This window comes from Neltuma alba, unplaced genomic scaffold (genome assembly GCF_004799145.2).
Source record: "Neltuma alba isolate B1F8T4 unplaced genomic scaffold, ASM479914v2 tig00011274_pilon, whole genome shotgun sequence".
Classification (NCBI taxonomy): Eukaryota; Viridiplantae; Streptophyta; class Magnoliopsida; order Fabales; family Fabaceae; genus Neltuma; species Neltuma alba.
This window is the reverse complement of record NW_021635984.1, coordinates 90,164-111,529: the sequence shown is the minus strand read 5'-3', so window position 1 is coordinate 111,529 and position 21,366 is coordinate 90,164. Positions and strand designations below refer to the sequence as shown.

Below are 21,366 nucleotides of genomic sequence, written 5' to 3'. Positions count from 1 at the left end.
TTTTTTTTGGCCCAAAAAAGCACATTCTTTTACATAACTGTTTTATAAGAAAGATTAACACAGGCAAATAATCATACATAAGACAACATCATAAATTAGACATCGGCATATAAGGAAGTTCATGAGACAAAACATAGTAACTTCAGACAGAACTACTATAATCATCCTAACTAATAACCAAATTAAGGCATGACAGTACAATTTGAGGGATTAAAAAGTTCACAAGCCAACTTTCAGCAGCAGGAGTAAAAGGATAAAATAAAGCACATTCATGACGTCACCCCTCATATAGAGATACTATTTGGGATACCCTTCCCAGTCAGCCCAGGTTCACTACTAGGATAAAGCAACGTGTAGGGCATATTAACAGGACCATGTCGATTTTTAAGTCTCACATCATTGTTGTCTGTTTCAATTCTTTCCTCAATTTTTCTTATACTTTCTTTGAATCTCTCAAATGCCTCTAAGGGCTCTTTATCTGATATCCAATCAATATGTCAGCTTGTCCAAGGTATGCCTCGGTAAAAGAATGCCTGGACAAAATAGCTAACACTGCTGTGACATTGATTGCCTGGTCCTTGGAATTAATGGTTTTCAATAAAGCTTTCTCTGGATTACTCTTAAGCTCTTCATATTCTGGGGTACCCTTTCGAGGCATGTAACGTCTAGTGATAGTAGGACGGTTAAGGATATAGCCCCCATATGGGTATTGCCCAAAATTAACAGCTGCATGGAGGCCTGAAGTAATCCATATCAAAATCGTGCAGGATTCTATCAATTCTTCACAATTTTTCATCTGGGGCCACCCTTGATCATCTTTCTTGTCACCATGACCAACCTGAACGAGTTCTTTCCACCATGATTGAAGTTCATTATCTTGTTGAACAGCTTCATCTGACTCATAGAAAAAGCAGCAGTAATCTTGGACCCAAGTCTTGATCGCAAACCAGACATCTAGTCCATCAACAGCATAAGGGTAATCCTTAATTGCAAGATTAAGGCCGTGAGGAGAAGTTGAATCCTCAGTTGCCATTCCCCTAAATCAAGGAAGAAAACAGCATCAAAATTACATATGATGCAACATAGAAACAAAGAGTTCTTAATATTGATGATGACTTCTTTTGGTGATAGATATTTACCTCTTCAGAAGATCAGCTGGCAGTGCTTGATCTGTAAAAACCCAATTCTTATAAACATTAGATGAGAGCTCCATAGAATATTTTCCTGGCAAAAATGTTGACTCTATAATGCCATTTGCATTAACGAGAGATTGTCGAGCAAGTGCATTTATCTTCATAGTGTCACTAAAGTGTGGATCTAGAAGTCTGAAAATAGGATGAATCACACTAAGCTGTCGATTTGTTGCAATGACGAAAGGCTCAACGACAGCGTGAGTGAGTAACCTGTTGTCATTCACGTAAGTAAAATTATCAATAAACAACTATGGAAAGGAGAAAAGCATGCAGTAATGTAAAAAATATGTTTGTGCGTGTATATATATATACCAATGGCTAATTAGTTGGTGATAATTGGAGTCGTTCACCGCAACGTAGGTTTTAGCCAACATCCAAATCCATTTCTCAACGCCTTGTTCAGCTGGCAAGTAGACTTGAGGAGTCCCATCACAATCACCATCTCGAGGCAAACTTAATTCAATTGCTAGTGGTTTTAAAGTTTCATCATTTTTCAAGAGCAGAATTGTCCTCGTAGCATACGCTCTAGGGTGAACTTTAGAACTAATATCCTCAGCAGCAGTTGTGTTTATTAGTCGTAAGTATGGAATGAAATCGTCATAATAATCCAGTATAAACAATTTCTTGTCTTCTATTGCCTGATGAATCAAATGTAGAAAAATTTTTCTTAATACAGGAAATCAGTTGAACACGATGAATTTTAAAGCACAGCACTCTTTTGGATGAATAAAAACCATGGTTTTAGATTAGATTACCTGTTGTACAGATCGCCCTTCTAGGTTTTTCTCGAGATCATCTTCACTTATTTTGCAGATAGTACCATCTACCTTGCTTTTAACAGGCCAATCCTACAAATAAATGGATATATACATAAAAGAAATGGAAGTCTCCATTGTAAGAATTTCCCTCGCAAGGTTATCATAACCATGATCCTTAATATACAACTACATAAATTTGCCTTTAAAGAAAATTTTTATTATCTGAAAAAACTCCCTTTCTTTCAATTGATAGTGCAATCTAACTATTGACCACAAATAATTAGGCATACTTGGAGACAGCAAATTTTGACGGGGTTTACTCCAGCAAGCATTTCTCTTGCGAATTCTTCATCTTTCATCCATGCATTTTTGTTATCTGCAAAAACTCCTTTCAATAATAACTAGTGCCCTTGCAATGATCTATAGATTGCATAATACTAGTGAGAAAATCGTTAGATAAACTCTTGTCAATCATTTTCTTTCTACACATTACACCAATTCATGTGTGTACTGCATCATTTATTTTAATCATTTCACAACTCCCTTTAAGCATATGATCTAGAATATTCAATGCTTGAACATCATGAAATGATAGACTACATATCTATATGTGGCATACCTCTAATCACTTGTGGCTTTTGAAATCTGAGCAATTCTTCTCCATCAATTCGGAAAACTTCCTTTAATTTTTGGAGTGGAATAAAGTGACTTACGGCCTTAAGTAAAGTCGTTGGCAACTTAAATCCACCTTCGTAGAGATCAAGAACTTCATCAAAGCTATCAAACTCTTCAGAAAGACGAGATTTCAAAGCAGGTCTAACAACCTTAGTCACAGATTTGAATCCAAAAGTAACGAAGTCCGCATTCTTCAGTGGAGAAAATTCTTCGTCTCTTGGAACGTAAACTGGGGCCCAAAGCTTCACTCTGCTCTCGTATTCTGGATCTGTAAAATGATAAAGTAAAATGTATTTTGAGATCGAGGCAGTTATTTGCTTATAATCCAAAACTTAATAATGTTTATGTGTGATTTAACCTAATTAAAAATAATAAATGTCAATGAAAACCAATTCTAGAAACCTGACCTGACTTTACTAACGACCTTCCCGTTCGTCCTCTACGAGGGTAAGGATATTTAATTTCCCCTCCAACAGTTCCTCCGAGAATCGGACGGTCATACTTTTTCGGATTGTTCAAGTCATTATAAACAGCATAATCATAGATCCTATCACGTTCTTCAAGGTGCCTATTTCCAATTCCATCCCCTCTCAATTTGGATAATTCTTCCTCTCTATATCTGCGAAGTGGATCTGGTGTTTTATCAGGAAGATATGTCTGCAATAACATTAGACGAACGTTGTTTCTTATCAGAAATTGAATAATTAAACAGTTCAATATACGAACAGTCTACTTCACTTTAAAGTGGAAATTTTATTACCTTGTTGCTAAAGAAAATGCGACCCTCTTCGTTTCTATTTGAAGGGTAAACCCAAGAATTGCAAGGGAAGTGGATTTCACTTTCGCCGACGAGCGGAACATTCTTTAGTGTCAAACTTATGAGAAAGAACTCGTTAGGATGCTTATTCTTAACCAGAATTGCTCCTGGAATCCCTACTTCTTCTTCCCACTCAAAGTGTACTTTGAATTCAAATTTTTCAGCTGTCAGATCTGGGGATTTAGTAATCCACTTTTCCAGATATGCAGGCTTTCCAAGTTTCCCTTTGGCTCCCCTTTCTACAAAAACAAAGGTTTTGGAATTATCAACAAGCTTCATATTGAATATAATGATATTATAATTATTAAGCAATAGAAGATGTTTTGGTAAATTTGTGTGTTTTATATATATATATATATACTCATTTGGGTCTATTTATAAGGTAGAAAGAAGGTTTTTCTTAATCCTATTTACAAATCACTTTATAAATTTTTTACCATGAATGTACTATTTTGTCTTTTACTGTAAATGTTAAATTGGGTACAATTGAAAAGTTATATTTTAATGGAGAGTTAATGCATTTTAAGGTTTTTCTTGTCTATATAAAATATGCTGGAAGTACCTTATAAATAGAATCAGATGAGTATGTATACATATATAATGCCCAATTTTCTGTTTGTTAATTGGGTGATATCATATGCTCTCTCTGATCTTTTTTATAAGAGTCTGAAATTTAAATTGTTTTTTGTCCTTTTTATAAGATGTTATTAAGATACAGGATGCACTAAAAATAAAATTGGCATGCTATGTGCACAAAAAAAAAGAAAAAGAAAAAAGATCAAAGTATTGGATGCATTACAAAGAAGATCTGGATGTTAAATACACCTTTACCTTTTATTCACTTAAGACTACTGTAGCTCAAAGCAAAATTTATGCTATACCCGATCCTCATTATAAAGAACTCTTGCATGTTCATATTATATAATATGTTTTTGTCTTAAGCATTAATTCTTTTTGGTGACATGCATTAACATTTTTATCTAATATCCTTAACTAACAATCAAGCTTTCTAACTAATTAACCAAACTCCTATAAGTAATTATTTTTATTTAGTGAAATTTTGAGATTTTACGATAAACAATTGATGTTGCCTAACTTTTTTTTAACTTATGCAAAGTAATTAATTAGAACGAGTAACAAACAAATGAAAAAAATGAAAAAAAAAAAAGGAACTGTTATGCTTAAAACATGAATAGAAGAAATTGTCATAGAAGAACAAAAGTGCTCTACTATGTAAAAAAGTAATAGATGCATCCCATATTGCCTAGCTTTAAGAAACTAACAATTTTAAGAACACACATTACGTTATCAAAAATAAGCATGAAACTTAATCTTAATGCTTTATTATCAACATCAGCCTTGCATCTGGAGAGTAGCTAGGGGGTTGATGAGAGATTAACGGACCATCTTTGACATACTTTATCTTTCTTTGGAACGAATGTTGAAGCTGATATTCCAAGCAAAAAGGAAAAAAGAAACTTTAATTGGATGAAGAGAAAATAGGAACTGAGGATGAAATTGGAGAGAAGAAAAAAATTGAGAAAATTTTGAGGAGAAAACAAATGAGGCCCCATGACTTTTTTTTTTTTGGGAAAAATGACAAAAAACTTATTCATAAATTTCAAAATCCTAAATTGTTAAATAAATAAAATTCCAATTTAGGTATAAGTGATCAAACTGAGATTTGCAAATTTACTGAAATGATCATATTATCTCTTATTTTTTTAAAAAAAAATATTAAGCACCCTCATCGACCAACCGGTGCGGTCACTAGAGCTTCAACAGTTGATCCCTGAAGCTCTAACAGCTGACAAATTTTTTTTTAATTTTTACAACTTCAATAACGTGATTAACAAGTTCTTTAATGCTATTAATAAGTTTGGTATAACATTTAGTAACAGATTTTTCAGGAAATTCAAAAAGTGATATTTTTACAATTTCAGTCACGACTAACAAGTTTTATAACGCTATTAACAAATTTGATATAGTAGTTAACAATAAGTTTTCTAAAAAAATTCAAAAAATAGTATTTTTACAATTTCAGTAACACGGTTAACAAGTCATACAATGATATTAATTAACTACTCTTATAATATCATTAACAAAATTTTCTTATGAAAATTTTTGTTTTTAATATTAGCTCCTTATGAAGGTTGTACATCAAAATTTTTTCATTTATTAGGCAGCCACTATAATTATGAGAGTTATTAATATTATCACATGACTTGTTATAAAGTTGTTAATAACATTACAAGAATTGTAAATATCATAGCATGACTTGTTAATCGGGTTATTGAAGGTGTAAAAATGTCATTTTTTGAATTTTTCTAAAAGTTTTGTTGTTGATTATCATATCGAATTTGTTAATAGCATTACAAAACTTTTTAATCGCGTTACTGAAGTTGTAAAAATATCATTTTTTTTAAATTTTCTGAAAAACCTGTTGTTAATTGCTATACCAAACTTGTTAATAGCGTTAAAAAACTTGTTAACCGTGTTACTAAAGTTGTGAAAAATTTTCAAAAAAATAGTTGTTAGCCACCGGAGCTCTGATGACCCGTTGTAAGCTGGCTGCCGGAACTCTAGTAATGGCAGACCACCTGACCTCTAGCTGCTGCCACCGTCACCGAAGCTCCCACGGTTGGTGGCAGGTGAGAGTGCTTGTATTTTTTTAAAAAAAATAAAGGATAATACAATCCTTTCAGCAAATTTACAAATTCTAATATAGTTACTTATACCTAAACTAAAATTTTACTTATTTAAATGACCAGGGATTTTGAAATTTAGAAATCATTTTTCCTTTCCTTTTCTCTTGCACTATTTCTTCCGTTTTTTAATTTTATATTTTTACCCAAATAGAGAAAAATCCATTCCCCCGTCCCCTTTTCTCCTCTAGATTTTTCTGGGCCCTTCTTTACTTTTCATCCAAACACTGGTAAAACTACGGTGCGAAGTTTGAAATGGAGAAAGGAAAGAAAGTTAAAGAACCAACCTCGGTCGAATTTAGAAGCACTGATGAACTGGATAGACACGCCTCGGCCTAAACGCAAACACTCACTTGCACGATCCGACAGAGACACGCCAATGTCAGTGAAGTCGAAGGAGTTTTTCTTCTTCACTAACACCACGGTCCCTTCGATCTGTTTGCCTCTTTTGCTGCCTAAGAAACCAGACAACATTGTTGCCTCCTCGTTCAAGTTTCACTCGAAGACACTCAACAACAAAACGATTTAAACTGCAGATGGCAAAAGACTAACAATCACACAGGCCGCAGGTGACCGAGTTCAGTGAGTATTTATAGAGAGAGAGAGAGAGAGTTAAATGAATTAAAAAAAAAGACCAGAAGTCAATGTTCCTGTCTTTTTTTCGATAAAAAAAGGATCAGAAAAAAAAAAAAACTCCCAATGGTGCATATTATACGAAGTCTTCTAGGGGATATTTTTGATCTTTTTACAAGAAGTTGACAGTTTCAATGATCATTATATAATTTTTTATATAAATGCGTATATTTAATAAGAATAGTGAGAGAAAACAGAAATTAATATCGTCTTGTTACATTTACAAGTTAATTAATATTCTTTTTCAATTTTATCTTTGTTGAATTAAATATATGAGAAAAAAACATAAAACATATTTTTAATATCTTTTATTTAATAATGATAAATATAAAAAAATATTAATTTAATGTGTTTTTTTTTATTTGTGAGCTTGAGATATAAATAAGATATAAATATGAATATAATGGTATAACGTTAGAATTAAACGTAAATAAATAAATTTAATGCTTTCAATTATTTTTAATATTTCGTATGACTTGGTTCGAAGCTCATCTCCTGTGAATCGGAGGGAGTAGCACCACATACCCTTGGTTCTTGAACCTTTGAGCCAATTAAGCAATTGTCCCCACAATCATAGCGTTGCTTTTTGTCAAAAAAAAAAAAAAAAGGGAAACTTGGGGGAAAATACCCATTTAAAAATTTATTTGGGAATTGGTTCCTAAAAATTTGTGAGAGGCTGAGGTCCTTTGGTGTAAATAAATACAATAAGGGAAAATACTAAAATATCCTTAGGTAAAAATAACGGAAGATTAATTGTATTTGAAGAAATTTTTATTTGTATATACAGATGATGTATTACACTTTATTAAAGTTTAGTTGCACATAGCCTCAAAAAACACAATAAAAGATCAATTGCATTTAGAGAGATTTTTATCTGCACATACAAATAATATGTTGTGCTCTGTTGAAGTTTGGTTGCACCTAGCCTTAGGGAAGATCAATTGCACTTAGAAGAATTTTTATTTGTACATACAATAATATGTTGCCTTCTATTAAAGTTTGGTTGCACCTAACCTCAGGAAACACAATGGAAGATTAATTACACTTGAAAGGATTTTCATTTGCTCATAAAAATGATATGTTGCCTTCTATCGAAGTTTGATTACACCTAACCTAAAGGAAAGCAATAGAAGATCAATTAAACTTGGAGGGGTTTTCATTTGCACATAGAGATGATTTGTTGCACTCTATTGAAATTTGGTTGCAGTTAGTCTTAAGTAAATATAATGAAAAATCAATTGCACTTTGAGGGATTCTTTTTTACACATATGGATGATGTGTTGCATTCTATTGAAGTTTAGTTGCATCTAGTCTTAGATAAACACAATGAAAGATTAATTACACTTAGAGGGATTTTTATTTACATATACAGATGATATGTCACCCTGTTTGAACAACTAATATATAGATCTCTGGGTTTGAGTGTCTCTCGATGGATCTTGCATTTGTTATGGTCATTTAATATTCGTAAAGCTCGCAATTTCTACTATAGTCTTTCACGGCTGTCATCATCAAACCATTCGCAAATCTGTATTTGAGAATCATTGTCTTTGGACTTCTTAGATTTATGTCGCTCAACGGTTTCAATTTCTTATGGTTTTGATTTTATTGTTCTATGGTTTTATTTTTGATGCTTGTTTTATGGTTTTGATTAAGGTGTGGGTGTGAGTTGTTGGTTCTGGTGAGGGTGGCCAGCAGTCTCAAGTATGAGGAAACGTGGGATTAGAGGCCCTTTTTTCTCTTAATTTTTTCAAGGACACTTTGGTAAAAATTTAGGTGAGTTGGATTCTGAGAGCTCATTAGGATCAGAATATACTTCCAGACTCAGAGAGGACATTTTGGTAAATTGATAGTGTATTAATTAATTTTACATCGACAAAAAGGAGCCACGTGGTCGCACGAGACAAAAATCAAATCAGAGAAAGAGAGAGGGAGACAATTATGACAGGCCTCACCTCTCAGAGTTGAAATATAACTCATCAGTAACCAATAAGAATTGGATTAGCTCTCCCTCATAATCTTATGACCGGATAAATTTAACTTTGAATTAGAGAGTACCTAAATTTAGTGTTTCATAGTGTTTCAAGCAAAATTATCTGTAACAGGAAAATATCTGCACATACTTTTTAAAAAAACATAAAAATATTATTTTCAGTCTATAATATAAGAACTAGTTATATATTCAATTTGATCTTAAATTTAAGATTTCAATCTATTTTATTTTCCATATTTATCTATTTTGCTTTCAAGTAATCTCTATAATGATTGTATCTATTAAGAGTCTTTTATCAACAGATGGGTACTATTTATATGATTAACAAAGATATTTTAAAAAAGATAACCCATATTTATTATAAATAAATAACTTAAAATTTTTTTAATATAAATAAATTAATTACCTAACCGCGATGACAGAACTTACCCAGAGAGGCGTCGGCAAAAGGAAAAACCAAAAACATAAAGGACATGTAGAGAGAAAAAGAAGGAATACCCGAGCCCACAGCCATGCGGAATACATGGGCCACTTTTGAATGGGCCAGCCATGTCTTAACCTTTAGGGTCAAAAAAGCAAAAAGCTAGGTCGTACGGGTTGTTGAATTTATTTATTTCAGGACATTTTAATAAATAGATGAAAAGAAGTTATACAAATGAAATATAAAAGTAATACTTTTTTGGAGGCTTCCTAACCACCCTCTTAATCTCACGTTTTAAATACATCCCGCTTCTCATGGAAACTGGGTTAGGTTAGGAGTAAATTTGTTTTCACAAAAAACAATTAAGGCATTATTTTCTATAAATATATATTCTTTTCCAATTCATAATATGAATCACTTTAACTAATTTATCAGAATCAGGTAATAATAGTTAATTCATTAAAATTGTTTCAAATTAATTTTTTTTTATTTTTGAATTTTACCCATATTGAAAGAGGTTGTAAAAAGAGAAATACAAACAAAATATTTAATCATTAATTATAAAAAAATTAACAAATAAATATTAATTAATCCCAAAACAACTTATATTTTCTTTGTGACGGCAATGGCTTCTCCTGCCATATCAACGTAACATGAATGACGTCTTCTCTATTATTTTCGCCTGCGTAATATCATGCTACGTGGCAGATACGTATTGGATCAATAAAGCCGGGGGGGGCGAAGGATCCGTGAATCTCACTGTCCATTTTCCAAGAGATGAGTGGAAAGCTGGAGTTAAGAAACAACAATAATCCCGCACAATCCTAACTACCATGACAGCTGTGAGCCATTACCCACCATGACAGCTGCGAGCATTATCCACCATGACAGCTGCGAGCCATAAGAGTCACTACTACAATAAAATCTCACCCGTTCAAAATACAAATTGAACGGTTCAAACTTAATATTTTTAATTTGCAGTTTTTGCAATAATAAATTTATCTTTCTAGAAGTATTAATCATAAAATTATCATCATTTTAAATTCTAAAAAATATTTAAATTAAATCTAAACTATTCAAAACTAGTTCAGATGGTCTAGATTAAAATAAGCACTCTATGTTTTTTTTTTTTTAATGATTTGGTTCCTTTGTTTGAAAGTTGTCAATAATTTGATTTTAAAAAAAAAATTGTTAAGATGAATAAAAGAAATGTGATGATTTTAAATAAATAAATAAAGGGTGAGATTGCTGCAAATTTAAAAGATCATGGGTAAAAAATTATAACATTAAAACTTTAAATTGCATCAACCTCTCATAAAATATGATATTTTTTTAACTTTATCCCTAATATATATACCTCTTGAGAAAATAATAAACTACACTATCTTAAATGAAGAACAAAATAGTATATTTATCCTAAAAATTATACCAAATGTGCATTGATCTCCATAATAAATTATTCTTTTTAATCATATACATTGGAATTATTTCTTGATGGGAACCTTTATACAATCAATAGAAATATTTTAGAGAAGACATTATAAAATTGAGTGAAAAAGTAGATTGAGATCTTATATTTAGAACTAAATTCAACTGGTTCTTATATTAAGGACTTGTATATATATTAATTATTAGACAGTCATAGGCCACAATCTAAAAAGTTTAACAACAAAAGAAAATAATTAACTAGCAGAAATGAAAATACAGACAGAAAATTGGACAACAAATGCCGCACCTCTATCTTTATACTAATGTTCAATTTTATACCACACTAGTTTTGAAGTCCCATATTGACAAGGCCTCTAGCCCATTCCTCACGTTCACGTGTTGCCTCTGGTTCCATGCCCATACTGAAAAAAAAAAAAATGAAGCACGTTCTTGCATTTAATTTTTAAGAAAAAAGTCAATTATATTTTTTTAACCAAAAAAGTCAATTAATTTATATGAAAGATTGGTACAGACAAACAGTCGTACATAAAACAGCATCATAAACCAAACATCAACTTATTACAATGAAGTTAACTAGACAAAACACAGGACACAACTACTATAATCATCATAACGAACAGCCAAACGTTCATGGCATCGCCCACTCAGATGGAAATACTATTTGGGATACCCTTGCCAGTGAGCCCCGATTCACTATTAGGATAGAGCAACGTGTAAGGCATATTAATAGGACCATATCGATTTTTGAGTTTCACATCATTGTTGTCTCTTTCAATTCTTTCCTCAATTTTTCTTATTCTTTCTCTGAACCTCTCAAATGCCTCTATTGCCTCTTTATCTGATATCCAATCAGATAAGTTGTCAGCTTGTCCAAGGTATGCCTCAGTAAAAGAATGCCTGGACAAGATAGCTAACACTGCAATCACATTGATTGCTTGGTCCTTGGAATTAATGGTTCTCAAGAAAACTTTCTCTGGGTCATTCTCAAGCTCCTTATATTCAGGAGTACCCTTTTGAGGCATGTAACGTCTAGTGATAGTTGGACGATTTAGGATATAGCCCCCATATGGGTATTGTCCAAAATTAACAGCTGCATGAAGGCCTGAAGTAATCCATATCAGAATTGTGCAGGATTCTATCAAGTCTTTATGAGTTTTCATTTTGGGCCACCTTTGATCATCTTTCTTATCACCATGACCAACCTGAACGAGTTCCTTCCACCATGATTGAAGTTCACTGTCTTGTTGAACAGTTTCATCTGACTCGTAATAAATGCGGCAGTAATCTTGGACCCAAGTCTTGATCGCAAACCATACATCTAGTCCATCAACAGCATAAGGGTAATCCTTAATGACAAGATTAAGGCCGTGAGGAGAAGTTGAATCCTCAGTTGCCATTCCCCTAAATCAAGCAAGAAAATAGCATCAAAATTACATATGATATGATATAGAATCAAGGAGTGTTTTTCTGATATATTTACCTCTTAACAATGTCAACTGGCAGTGCTTGATCTGTAAAAACCCAATTCTTGTAAACCTTAGATGAAAGCTCCATAGAATATCTTCCTGGCAAAAATGTTGACTCTATAATGCCATTTGCATTGACGAGAAATTGTCTAGCAAGAGCATTTATCTTCATAGTATCTGTGAAGTGTGGAGCTAGAAGTTTGTAAACAGGATGAATCACACTAAGTTGTCGATTTGTTGCGATAACGAAAGGCTCAACGACAGCATGAGTGTGTAACCTGTGTGATTGATGTAAAAATATTAGAATAGTCATCTTTGGAAAGGAGAAAAATTAAGATGCATGCAAAAAACTAAAAAATTATAAATACCAATGGCTGATTAGTTGATGATAATTCGAGTCGTTCGTCACAACATAGGTTTTAGCCAACATCCAAACCCATTTCTCCACGCCTTGTTCAGCAGGCAAGTAGACTTGAGGAGTCCCATCACGATCACCCTCTTGAGGCAAACTTAGCTCAATCGCTAGAGGTTTTAAAGTCCCATCATTTTGCAAGAAAAGAATTGTCCTAGTGGCATATGCTCTAGGGTGAACTTTTGAACTGATATCATCACAAGCTGTTGTGTTTATATGCCGCAAATATGAAATGAAATCGTCATAGTAATCCAGTACAAATAATTTCTTGTCCTTTATTGCCTGATGAATCAAATGCATAAAAATTGTTCTTAATATAGAGACCATATGTATAGGAAATAAGTTGAACTCGACCAGTTCTAAAGCAAAATACTGTTCTGGAGGAATAAAGAAAAAGGTTTTAGGTTCAATTACCTGCTTTACAGGTAGCCCTTCTAGATTTTTCTGGAGATCATCTTCATTGATTTTGCAGATGGTACCATCTACCTTGCTTTTAATAGGCCAGTCCTGCAAAAGAAACGGATAAGTCTCCATGTAAACCTGATTTTGCAAATTGTACCATCTACCTTTCCCCGACAAGGTTATCATATGCACAATACTTGATATATAATTGAACAAATTAGACTTCAAAGCAAGTTTTTATTATCCACAAAAACTCCATTTTCTTTCAATTGATATATCATCTTCACTTGTTTTGCATATGCATGGTACCATCTAACTATTGACATCAATTAATTAGGCTTACTTGGAGACAGCAAATTTTGACAGGATTCACTCCAGCAAGCATCTCTCTTGTGAATTCTTCATCTTTCATCCATGCATTTTTATTATCTGCAAGAGAATGATGGTTCTCAGAAAAACTTATTTAATCAGTCATTTAATTCCCTATTCCCATTATGTATATGATTCAGAATTCTCAATGCTTGTGCATCATGAAATGATACAGACTTTTCACACACTCATACACATGGCATACCTCTAATCACCTGAGGCTTTTGAAATCTGAGCAATTCATCTCCATCAATTCGGAAGACTTCCTTTAATTTTTGGAGTGGAAGAACGCTACTTACGGCCAAAAGTAAAGCCTTTGGCAACTTAAATCCACCTTCGTAGAGATTAAGAACCTCCTCAAAGTTATCAAACTCTTCAGCAAGACGAGCTTTCAAAGCAGGTTTGAAAACCTTAGTGACAGATTTGAATCCAAAAGTGACAAAGTCTGCATTCTTCAATGGAGAAAATTCTTCGTCTCTTGGAACGTAATTTGCGCCCAAAAATGTCACTCTGCTTTCATAATCTGGTAAAATGATGTATTAATAAGCCAATTAGAAGAATGGCGAATTTGGAAACTACCAAATTAATGTCATTGAATGTTATAGGCTATTGAACAAAATTCCTCTCAACATCAAAGATGAAGAGATAATCATTGGTTATCAATATATCTCCTTCATTTCACCAAAAAAACAAAAAACAAAAAAAAAAATACATCTCCTTTAAACTTTGAGTTATATGAAGACAACTCCATGATTTGTATTTTATGTCATGTGACATGTGAAGGTTGTTCATAGAAATAGGTACACAAGGATGTTTCATTGCCATTTTTTTTTCCCAGATAAGGGCATAGTTGTTGGCTTATAATCCAAAATTTAATAATGATGTTTATGTGCAATTTAACCTATGTAATTGCAGATGATAATTAAATCTTAATGAAAATCAACTCTAGAAACCTAACCTTTCTGTACTGACGACCTTCCAGTTCGTCCTCGGCGAGGGTAAGGATATTTAGTTTCCCCTCCAACGGTCCCTCCAAGAATCGGACGTTTATACTTTTTTGGACAGTTCAAGTCATTATAAGTAGCATAATCATAGACCCTGTCACGTTCTTCAAGTTGCCTATTTCCAATTCCATCCCCTCTCAATTTGGATAATTCTTCATCTCTATATCTTCGGAGCGGATCTGGTGTTTTACCAGGAAGATATGTCTGCAATGCATTGGACAAACTTTATTTCTCGTTAGATATATTTTGGGTTAAGGTTCATATCCATATCTTAGCATGTTTCCAGATTCGTTTAGTGTTTTGTGGTTTATCTAATAGCACCATAAAATATGTTCTCAGGTGTGTCCGACGCTTTAAAATATTTTGTGCTTTATACAGTAACCTGAAATATGTTTTCAAGTACGCTCTCAACACCTTAATGTTTTTGGCAAAATTGCACTAAAATATGATTTAAGGTGTTAAATGTGTCTAAAAAAAATACTTTAGAGTCTTGTATCAACTAGAAAATACTTTAAATTACTGGACACATATAAAAAAATATTTTAGAATACTGGATAAACTACATAATACTTTAGAGTACTAAACATATCTAGAAGAGTACTTGAGAGTGCTGGATCAATTTTAACCATATATTTTCAACTGAATAATTAACAAAATAATATATGAACAGTCTACTTCACCTTAAAAGTTGAGGATGTATTACCTTGTTGCTGAAGAATATGCGACCGTCTTCGTATCTATTTGTAGGGTAAACCCAAGAATTGCAAGGAAAGTGGATTTCACTTTCACCGACGAGTGGAACATTCTTTAGTGTCAAACTTATAAGAAAGAACTCGTTGGGATGCTTATTCTTAACCAGAATTGCTCCTGGAATCCCTACTTCTTCTTCCCACTCAAAGTGTACTTTGAATTCAAATTTTTCAGCCGTCAGATTTGGGGCTTTAGTAATCCAGTTTTCCAGATATGCTGGCTTCCCAATTTTCCCTTTAGCTCCCCTTTCTACAAGAATAAAAGTTTTTAAACCATGAATTGAAGCTTCATACTGAATACATTGATACTATAATTATTAAACAGTAGAGGGTGTTCTAGTAATTTTATATGCCAAAAGATATTTAACGCTCGAGTCAATATTCAGTTTGTCGATAATATGAGTTGGCGGGAAAAAAAAAAAAGATATTCATGTTTTAAGGAGAGGGGAGGAGAGAGAAATTTTAATAAGTTCAATTTAAAAATTTTAAGAAATTAGAATCTTTTGCATGTCTTATAATATAACATATTTTATTTAAAGTATTAATTTTTACTACCTAATATACTTAATTAATTATAATGCTTTCTAACTATTAACCAAATTCTTCTAACTAGTATTTTTTATTTAGGAAAATTTTTAAATTTACAAGAAAAAAGTGACTTTAACTAATTAACTTATTAAACTTACATATAGTAGTTAATTAGAGCCTATAAAAAGGAGTGGAGGGGAGGGAATAATAAACAAATGAAATTTCCCCTTCACGATATTTATCCCCTTTAACTGAAATCTCAAATGATATATATAGGGCTTTGAAAGATGAAAAATTTAACTTTTTATTATTATCCAAATAGAGAAAACTCGTCTTTTCTCCTTTAGTTTCCCCCCTTCTTTACTTTGAATCCAAACATAGGATAAAACTATGGTACCTTTTCTTATTATAGGCTATACTTTTAGTTAATTCACACAAACTAGAAGTGAAAGTCAACTCATTAAATTTGTTTTAACTTAATAAAATTTTTCAACTTTACCCCTATATCAATGAATTTTTGAAGAAGAAAGAAAAATACAAAAACCCACATAATTAAGCATTTAACTATAGAGGTAAAATTGGCAAATAAGCATTAATGACCGTTTAAGTGATTTAGGGAGAGTTTGGAAACCCTCAGAAACACTTTTTTTTTCTTGGGTCCAAAACCCTTAGAAGCACTTTAAAAAGTTCAAACAAAACTTCTCACAGATACTTGCTTCAAAAACAGTAAAATTACTCTCAAAATGCTAATTTAAAAAAATTAATCATCCTAGACGGCATCATAAATGCGAAATTGAGAAAGCTAAGTAAACAAATGTGAAAGAGCTAACCTCGGTCAAATTTAGAAGCACTGACGAAGTGGATAGATACGCCTCGGCCTAAGCACTCACTGGCACGATCCAATAAAGACACTCCAACGTCAGTAAAGTCGAAGGAGTTTTTCTTCTTCACTAACACCACACTCCCTTCGATCTGTTTTCCCTTTCTGCTGCCTAAGAGACTAGACAACATTGTCACCTTGTCGAGGAGACACTGAAAAGCAAAACAATTTAAGCTGAAGATGATGGCAAAAGACGACTAATCACAGGTTGTTGTAATTAAGTGACAAGGTTCAGTGGGTATTAATAGAGAGAAAGAGAAAGAGAGAGAATTTTAACGAATAAAAAAAAGACTTGTTGAAGTCAATGATATATGTAAATTAATTAAGTTTACATTGGGACTGAGATTTATAGGATTAACGAGTTTCATGGGACTATGCTACCTGTGATCATATGATTTGCTGTCTAATTTCGATAAAAATTAAACAGGAAGTACGTGGTCGTGCGAGATTAAGGCATCATTTTCTATGAATATAAAAACAATGAAGATATATTTTACAAAGTGTCACGAGTCGAAATTTGAATATAAAATTCCTCAAGTAGATTGTCCCAACAACCATATGTATAATATTGTTGCTTTTCTGGCAATTAAAAGAACCACAAATCAATGATAATATATTAATGGATTAATTAATTCATTTCTCATTGATGAGACTGAGGTTTGGTTTTACGTTTGATGTTCAGTAAAATCTGAAAACTGAATTGAGTACATTTTTGACACCAAACCAAAATTTAAAAAGAGAAAACAACCAACTTATTTCAATTATGTTTTGGGTTTGGTTGGTTTTGGAAAGCAAAAAAAAAAAAAAAGGCACATTAGTGATGATGGAATTCCATTGCTAAATCAGTTTAGTAACGAATCTTGTCCGTGATTAATTAATGACAATCTTTTTTGCGACGCAATTTATTAGTTCCGTGGCTAACATGAAAGAATTGTCTTGGATTTAGAATGGTGCTTCTCAAAAATATAAATGGGACACTGGGCCTTCAATTTGTTTTCATTGCAAACGTATGATTATTGAACCTGGACTTGGACAAAAACCAGAGGGCTGACGTTCTATCTTTAATTTTAGTCCTAACTGAAAGTTTTTCGTTCAATTAAAAAACCGATCACCAAATATGCATCTAACAAAAACAGAATAAAAAACTGAAAAATCGAAAAAAACCAACCTGAAAAACAAAATCAATTCATTTCGATTCAGTTTTCAGTTTCAGTTCAGTTTTACTTACCCTACTAACATTCATAGTGTTAACTTTGAGCCTTGGCTCAGAATTATTTTGGGAAAAGAAAAAAAAAGAGTTTCAAGGGGGATATGCGACTTCTGAGCACACGAATTGCTGTCTAATGGCGACAAAAAGGAAGCACATGGTCGTGCGAGTGGAAGACTGGCAAGAATGAGATCAGAGAAAGAGACACAGAGTGAGAAAGAAAGAATGCTTCAGCCATACCCACTTTAATCCTTGACGATCACGCATTCTCAAATAAAAGAGAATACATTAAATTAACGAAATTTTTCAATCTTACCGCAAATTTTTCTCTATTTACATTTGCAAATCATATTCATATTTCTTCCTTCTTTGTCTCTTTGTTATGAGAATTAAATGAGGATAAAATTATAAACAAGTATTAAATATACTCCAAGTAACTAACAATTAGAACTAGAGTAGCACAGTTAAAATATCTACAATTATAACTAATTGCATACTACCTTCAGTCTTTAATATAAAAACTAATTTAATATTCAATTTAGTTCTAGATATAAAACTCAATTCACTTTGTTCCTCATATTTATCTATTTTTCTCAAAATAGTTCTTGTATTAGTTGCACATATTAAAGATTTTATCAAATGGTAATTCTAACTAATATATATGATTAGCAAAAGTATTTTGAAAAAAAAAATACATTTTTGTTACAATAACCAACTTAACTAATCTTTTTAATTTACTTAAATTACTCGGTTAGCTCCTGTATTAAGAGACGGAGCCGGCATTTGATGTCTTAATCTTATCTTCTAACAAGGCATCATTTTCTAAAGTATATCGGGTAGTTTTATTAAAATTTGTGCCTGTAGTCAAAATTTGAATATAAAATTCTTCACTTGAATTGTCCCAACCACCATATATTTTATATATGAGGCCTTATCTACTATGATTGATGGAGGCAGTGTTGGAACGAGAAGGAGGGAGACTAGCGGGGCCATGGCCTCCAAAGATTTCTATATTAAAATTATATAATTATATAAGTGTTATATATTTCTTCTCCCAAAATCTATAAAAATTCACATTATATATTGTTTTTAATCTCAATCCCTATTATAATTAAATCCTTACCCTACTCTGAATAAAAGTATTCTTATAGTTTCACATTTAGGTTAGTTAAATACCCAATATAACATTAAAATTATGTTTTCTATATGTTGGTTATTTATGATGCTACAAGTCTTTGATCTTTGCTAAACTTATGTCTTCAAAGCTTTAAAAAATAGTTTGGCCGAAGGGAAAAAAAATACTTTAAAAAATGGTAAAATTTTGCCCATAAAATTAATGTCTTTTTTTTAATTGTCTTTTTTTGTTGGGACTAAGATCGCCTGACGTGCTACTCTTTAAAAGTAATTTTTTTTACAGAATACGAAATAAACATATTTGAAGAGTTTTATTTTAACTTAGGTGAACAGTGAACATGTTTATATTCCATTAAACAGCTTGAAATCTCACGAAACTAAAAGCTAATGGAGACTATTTATTGATTTTTTTTTTGCCTACGGAGTATTTATTGAAATTAAAATAAAGTGACAATATTTCTTTATTATTTTTGTAATGATTGAAAACCATTTAAAATGCTTTTAAACATTCAAATTAAAATGAAAAAAACGCATGCGTAATGGCTGAATTCTATTTATTCACAGTTAACAGGGGAAATAATCGCTGTTTAGAATTATTAATGATTGATGATAATAATGAATGATAATGTTTTGATTTGGTGGACAAATACGATTGCTTCTATAACATTTAGTAGTTTTTTTTTGGTTTAATAATATTTAGCATTATATATTTGATTGATTGATGATTTGATTTGATTGATTTCCAGGTAGAATTGACTTAACTATATAAGAAATTGGAGAGAGAGTAATAATGCACATGATCCCCATCTAATGATCTATTAATTTTTCTGACATGCAAAACATATTTTTAAAATTTTTTTCTCGTTGAATTGCTAGTTTAAAACTCAAAGCCTTCTTATCTTTCCCTCTCTAATCATTTGGCCCAATTCGGATTTAATAAATATGTTCAACAACTTGGCAGAAAGAAATGTAAGCCCCTTGAATTTCAAATTTTTTGTTGTGTTGTCCAAAAGGGCAACGATTATCGTGTACTTTCTTTTCTTTTTCGGTCAACAATTATCGTATACTTTCGGAGTTCACATCTATTTTATTTTTTCAAAATGAAAGTATGATTTTTTAGAACAATATGATACGCTAAAAGCAATTCGCAATTGTTAGAAACAGAAAGTTTCGAATTTGATGATATAAAAATGGAAAACAGAAGTATGAATACAATGAACATTTAAAAATTGATAACTTTCGTTGTCAATTATATGTTCGCCCCCCCCCCCCAGAAAACGTGTTTACGTGTTTAATTATTTCACATCGATCTACTTGCATCTTGATTTGGTCAAGATTTATTATACATTACATAATTTCTTCAATTATAACATTTGATTTAGCAATGATTCCAACTTAACTGGAGACCGTTCAAACGTGCCTAGCATGAAAATTGGCAAATGACTATTGAGAATTCAGAGCAATAATTGGTATCGCAACTTAAAATAATGTCATTGCTTCCTATCTGTAAATCACCTGTATCCCATTCTCACGTGTTAAGGAATGCATTAAATTCATAAAATTTTCACATTTGTTCCTCTTAAATGAAACGTATTGAAAAAAAAAATATGCTGTACATTTTCTCTCATATATTTTCTTTATTGTATTCACTGTCAACAGGAGTAAAATTGAAAAAAAATAATTAATTATCTTACAAGTGACTTATATTTAGGAATAATTTTTTTTCCTATAAGTTACTTACATATAGGAAGGAACAGAGTCATATTTGTCAATGGAGATCACAAACCTGAATAATTAATAATGTCGGAAGACAATTATTGTCGCTGATAAACTATGTAAAAAATTATTGCAGTTTTTCAAAATATTTAGATAGAAAGTTTTGTGGTTTACTCACTTAGTGTGAAACTATAGATTATAATGGAGATCAGCCTGCTTGAATAATTTATCAAAATAGCCTACATAGATTGGCAAAAGAAGGATTTATAAACCGATTCCTCATTTCACAAACATTATGAGAAAGGATTAAAAGACAAAAGAGCTTATCTCAAGAGATGAAAATAAACTAAAAAAACAAGCCAAAAAGCATTTTTTATCGCATGTTTGAGGAGTACCCCCGCAACAATTCATGAAACAAGTAGGGACTTAATTGAAATGACTTATAAACAATTCTATAAGCAAATTCAAATGGTCTGGTGTAAATGGTTGGCATCCCAACAAGAAATAAATTCATCAATAAATACTTAATTAGAAATAGATAGAGACCTTTTAGCTAATTCTTCTACCAAGTACAGAGTGCTTTTCTTGATAGCACAATTTATATAACGGCTACACCATTATTTACAATGGTCTTTGAATCAGTTTTGAACAGTGGAGGACTTGTTGATAATTATAGTAGTTCTCTGTCTCCTAAGATGACTTAAGCACTTATTTATACCAAAATTAGATAGTTGCTGGGTAATCTCTCACTGAATTGGCCTCTATGTTGAGCAAATTTGACAACTTTTAGTATATTGATAATGCCGTTAATAATGCAGGTGATATTCTGAATTCATCTCAATTCAAATTTACTTA

At 31.9% G+C, this 21,366-nt stretch overlaps 1 protein-coding gene across 1 annotated transcript; it reads right to left on the bottom strand.

The window, feature by feature from the left end:
* Window positions 1-217: 217 nt before the first annotated feature.
* On the bottom strand, window positions 218-17,697 carry LOC114763286 (uncharacterized). The gene is given in 21 exon segments (XM_028952913.1): window positions 218-490; window positions 493-1,037; window positions 1,140-1,403; window positions 1,506-1,831; window positions 1,949-2,041; window positions 2,242-2,327; window positions 2,571-2,894; window positions 3,034-3,283; window positions 3,387-3,682; window positions 6,436-6,631; window positions 10,963-11,045; window positions 11,303-12,045; window positions 12,125-12,388; window positions 12,479-12,804; window positions 12,937-13,029; window positions 13,268-13,353; window positions 13,499-13,816; window positions 14,252-14,501; window positions 15,001-15,296; window positions 16,405-16,606; window positions 17,683-17,697. Coding segments are annotated over 21 exon segments (5,262 nt in total). The 3' UTR covers window positions 218-284.
* Between the last annotated feature and the right edge of the window lie 3,669 nt (window positions 17,698-21,366).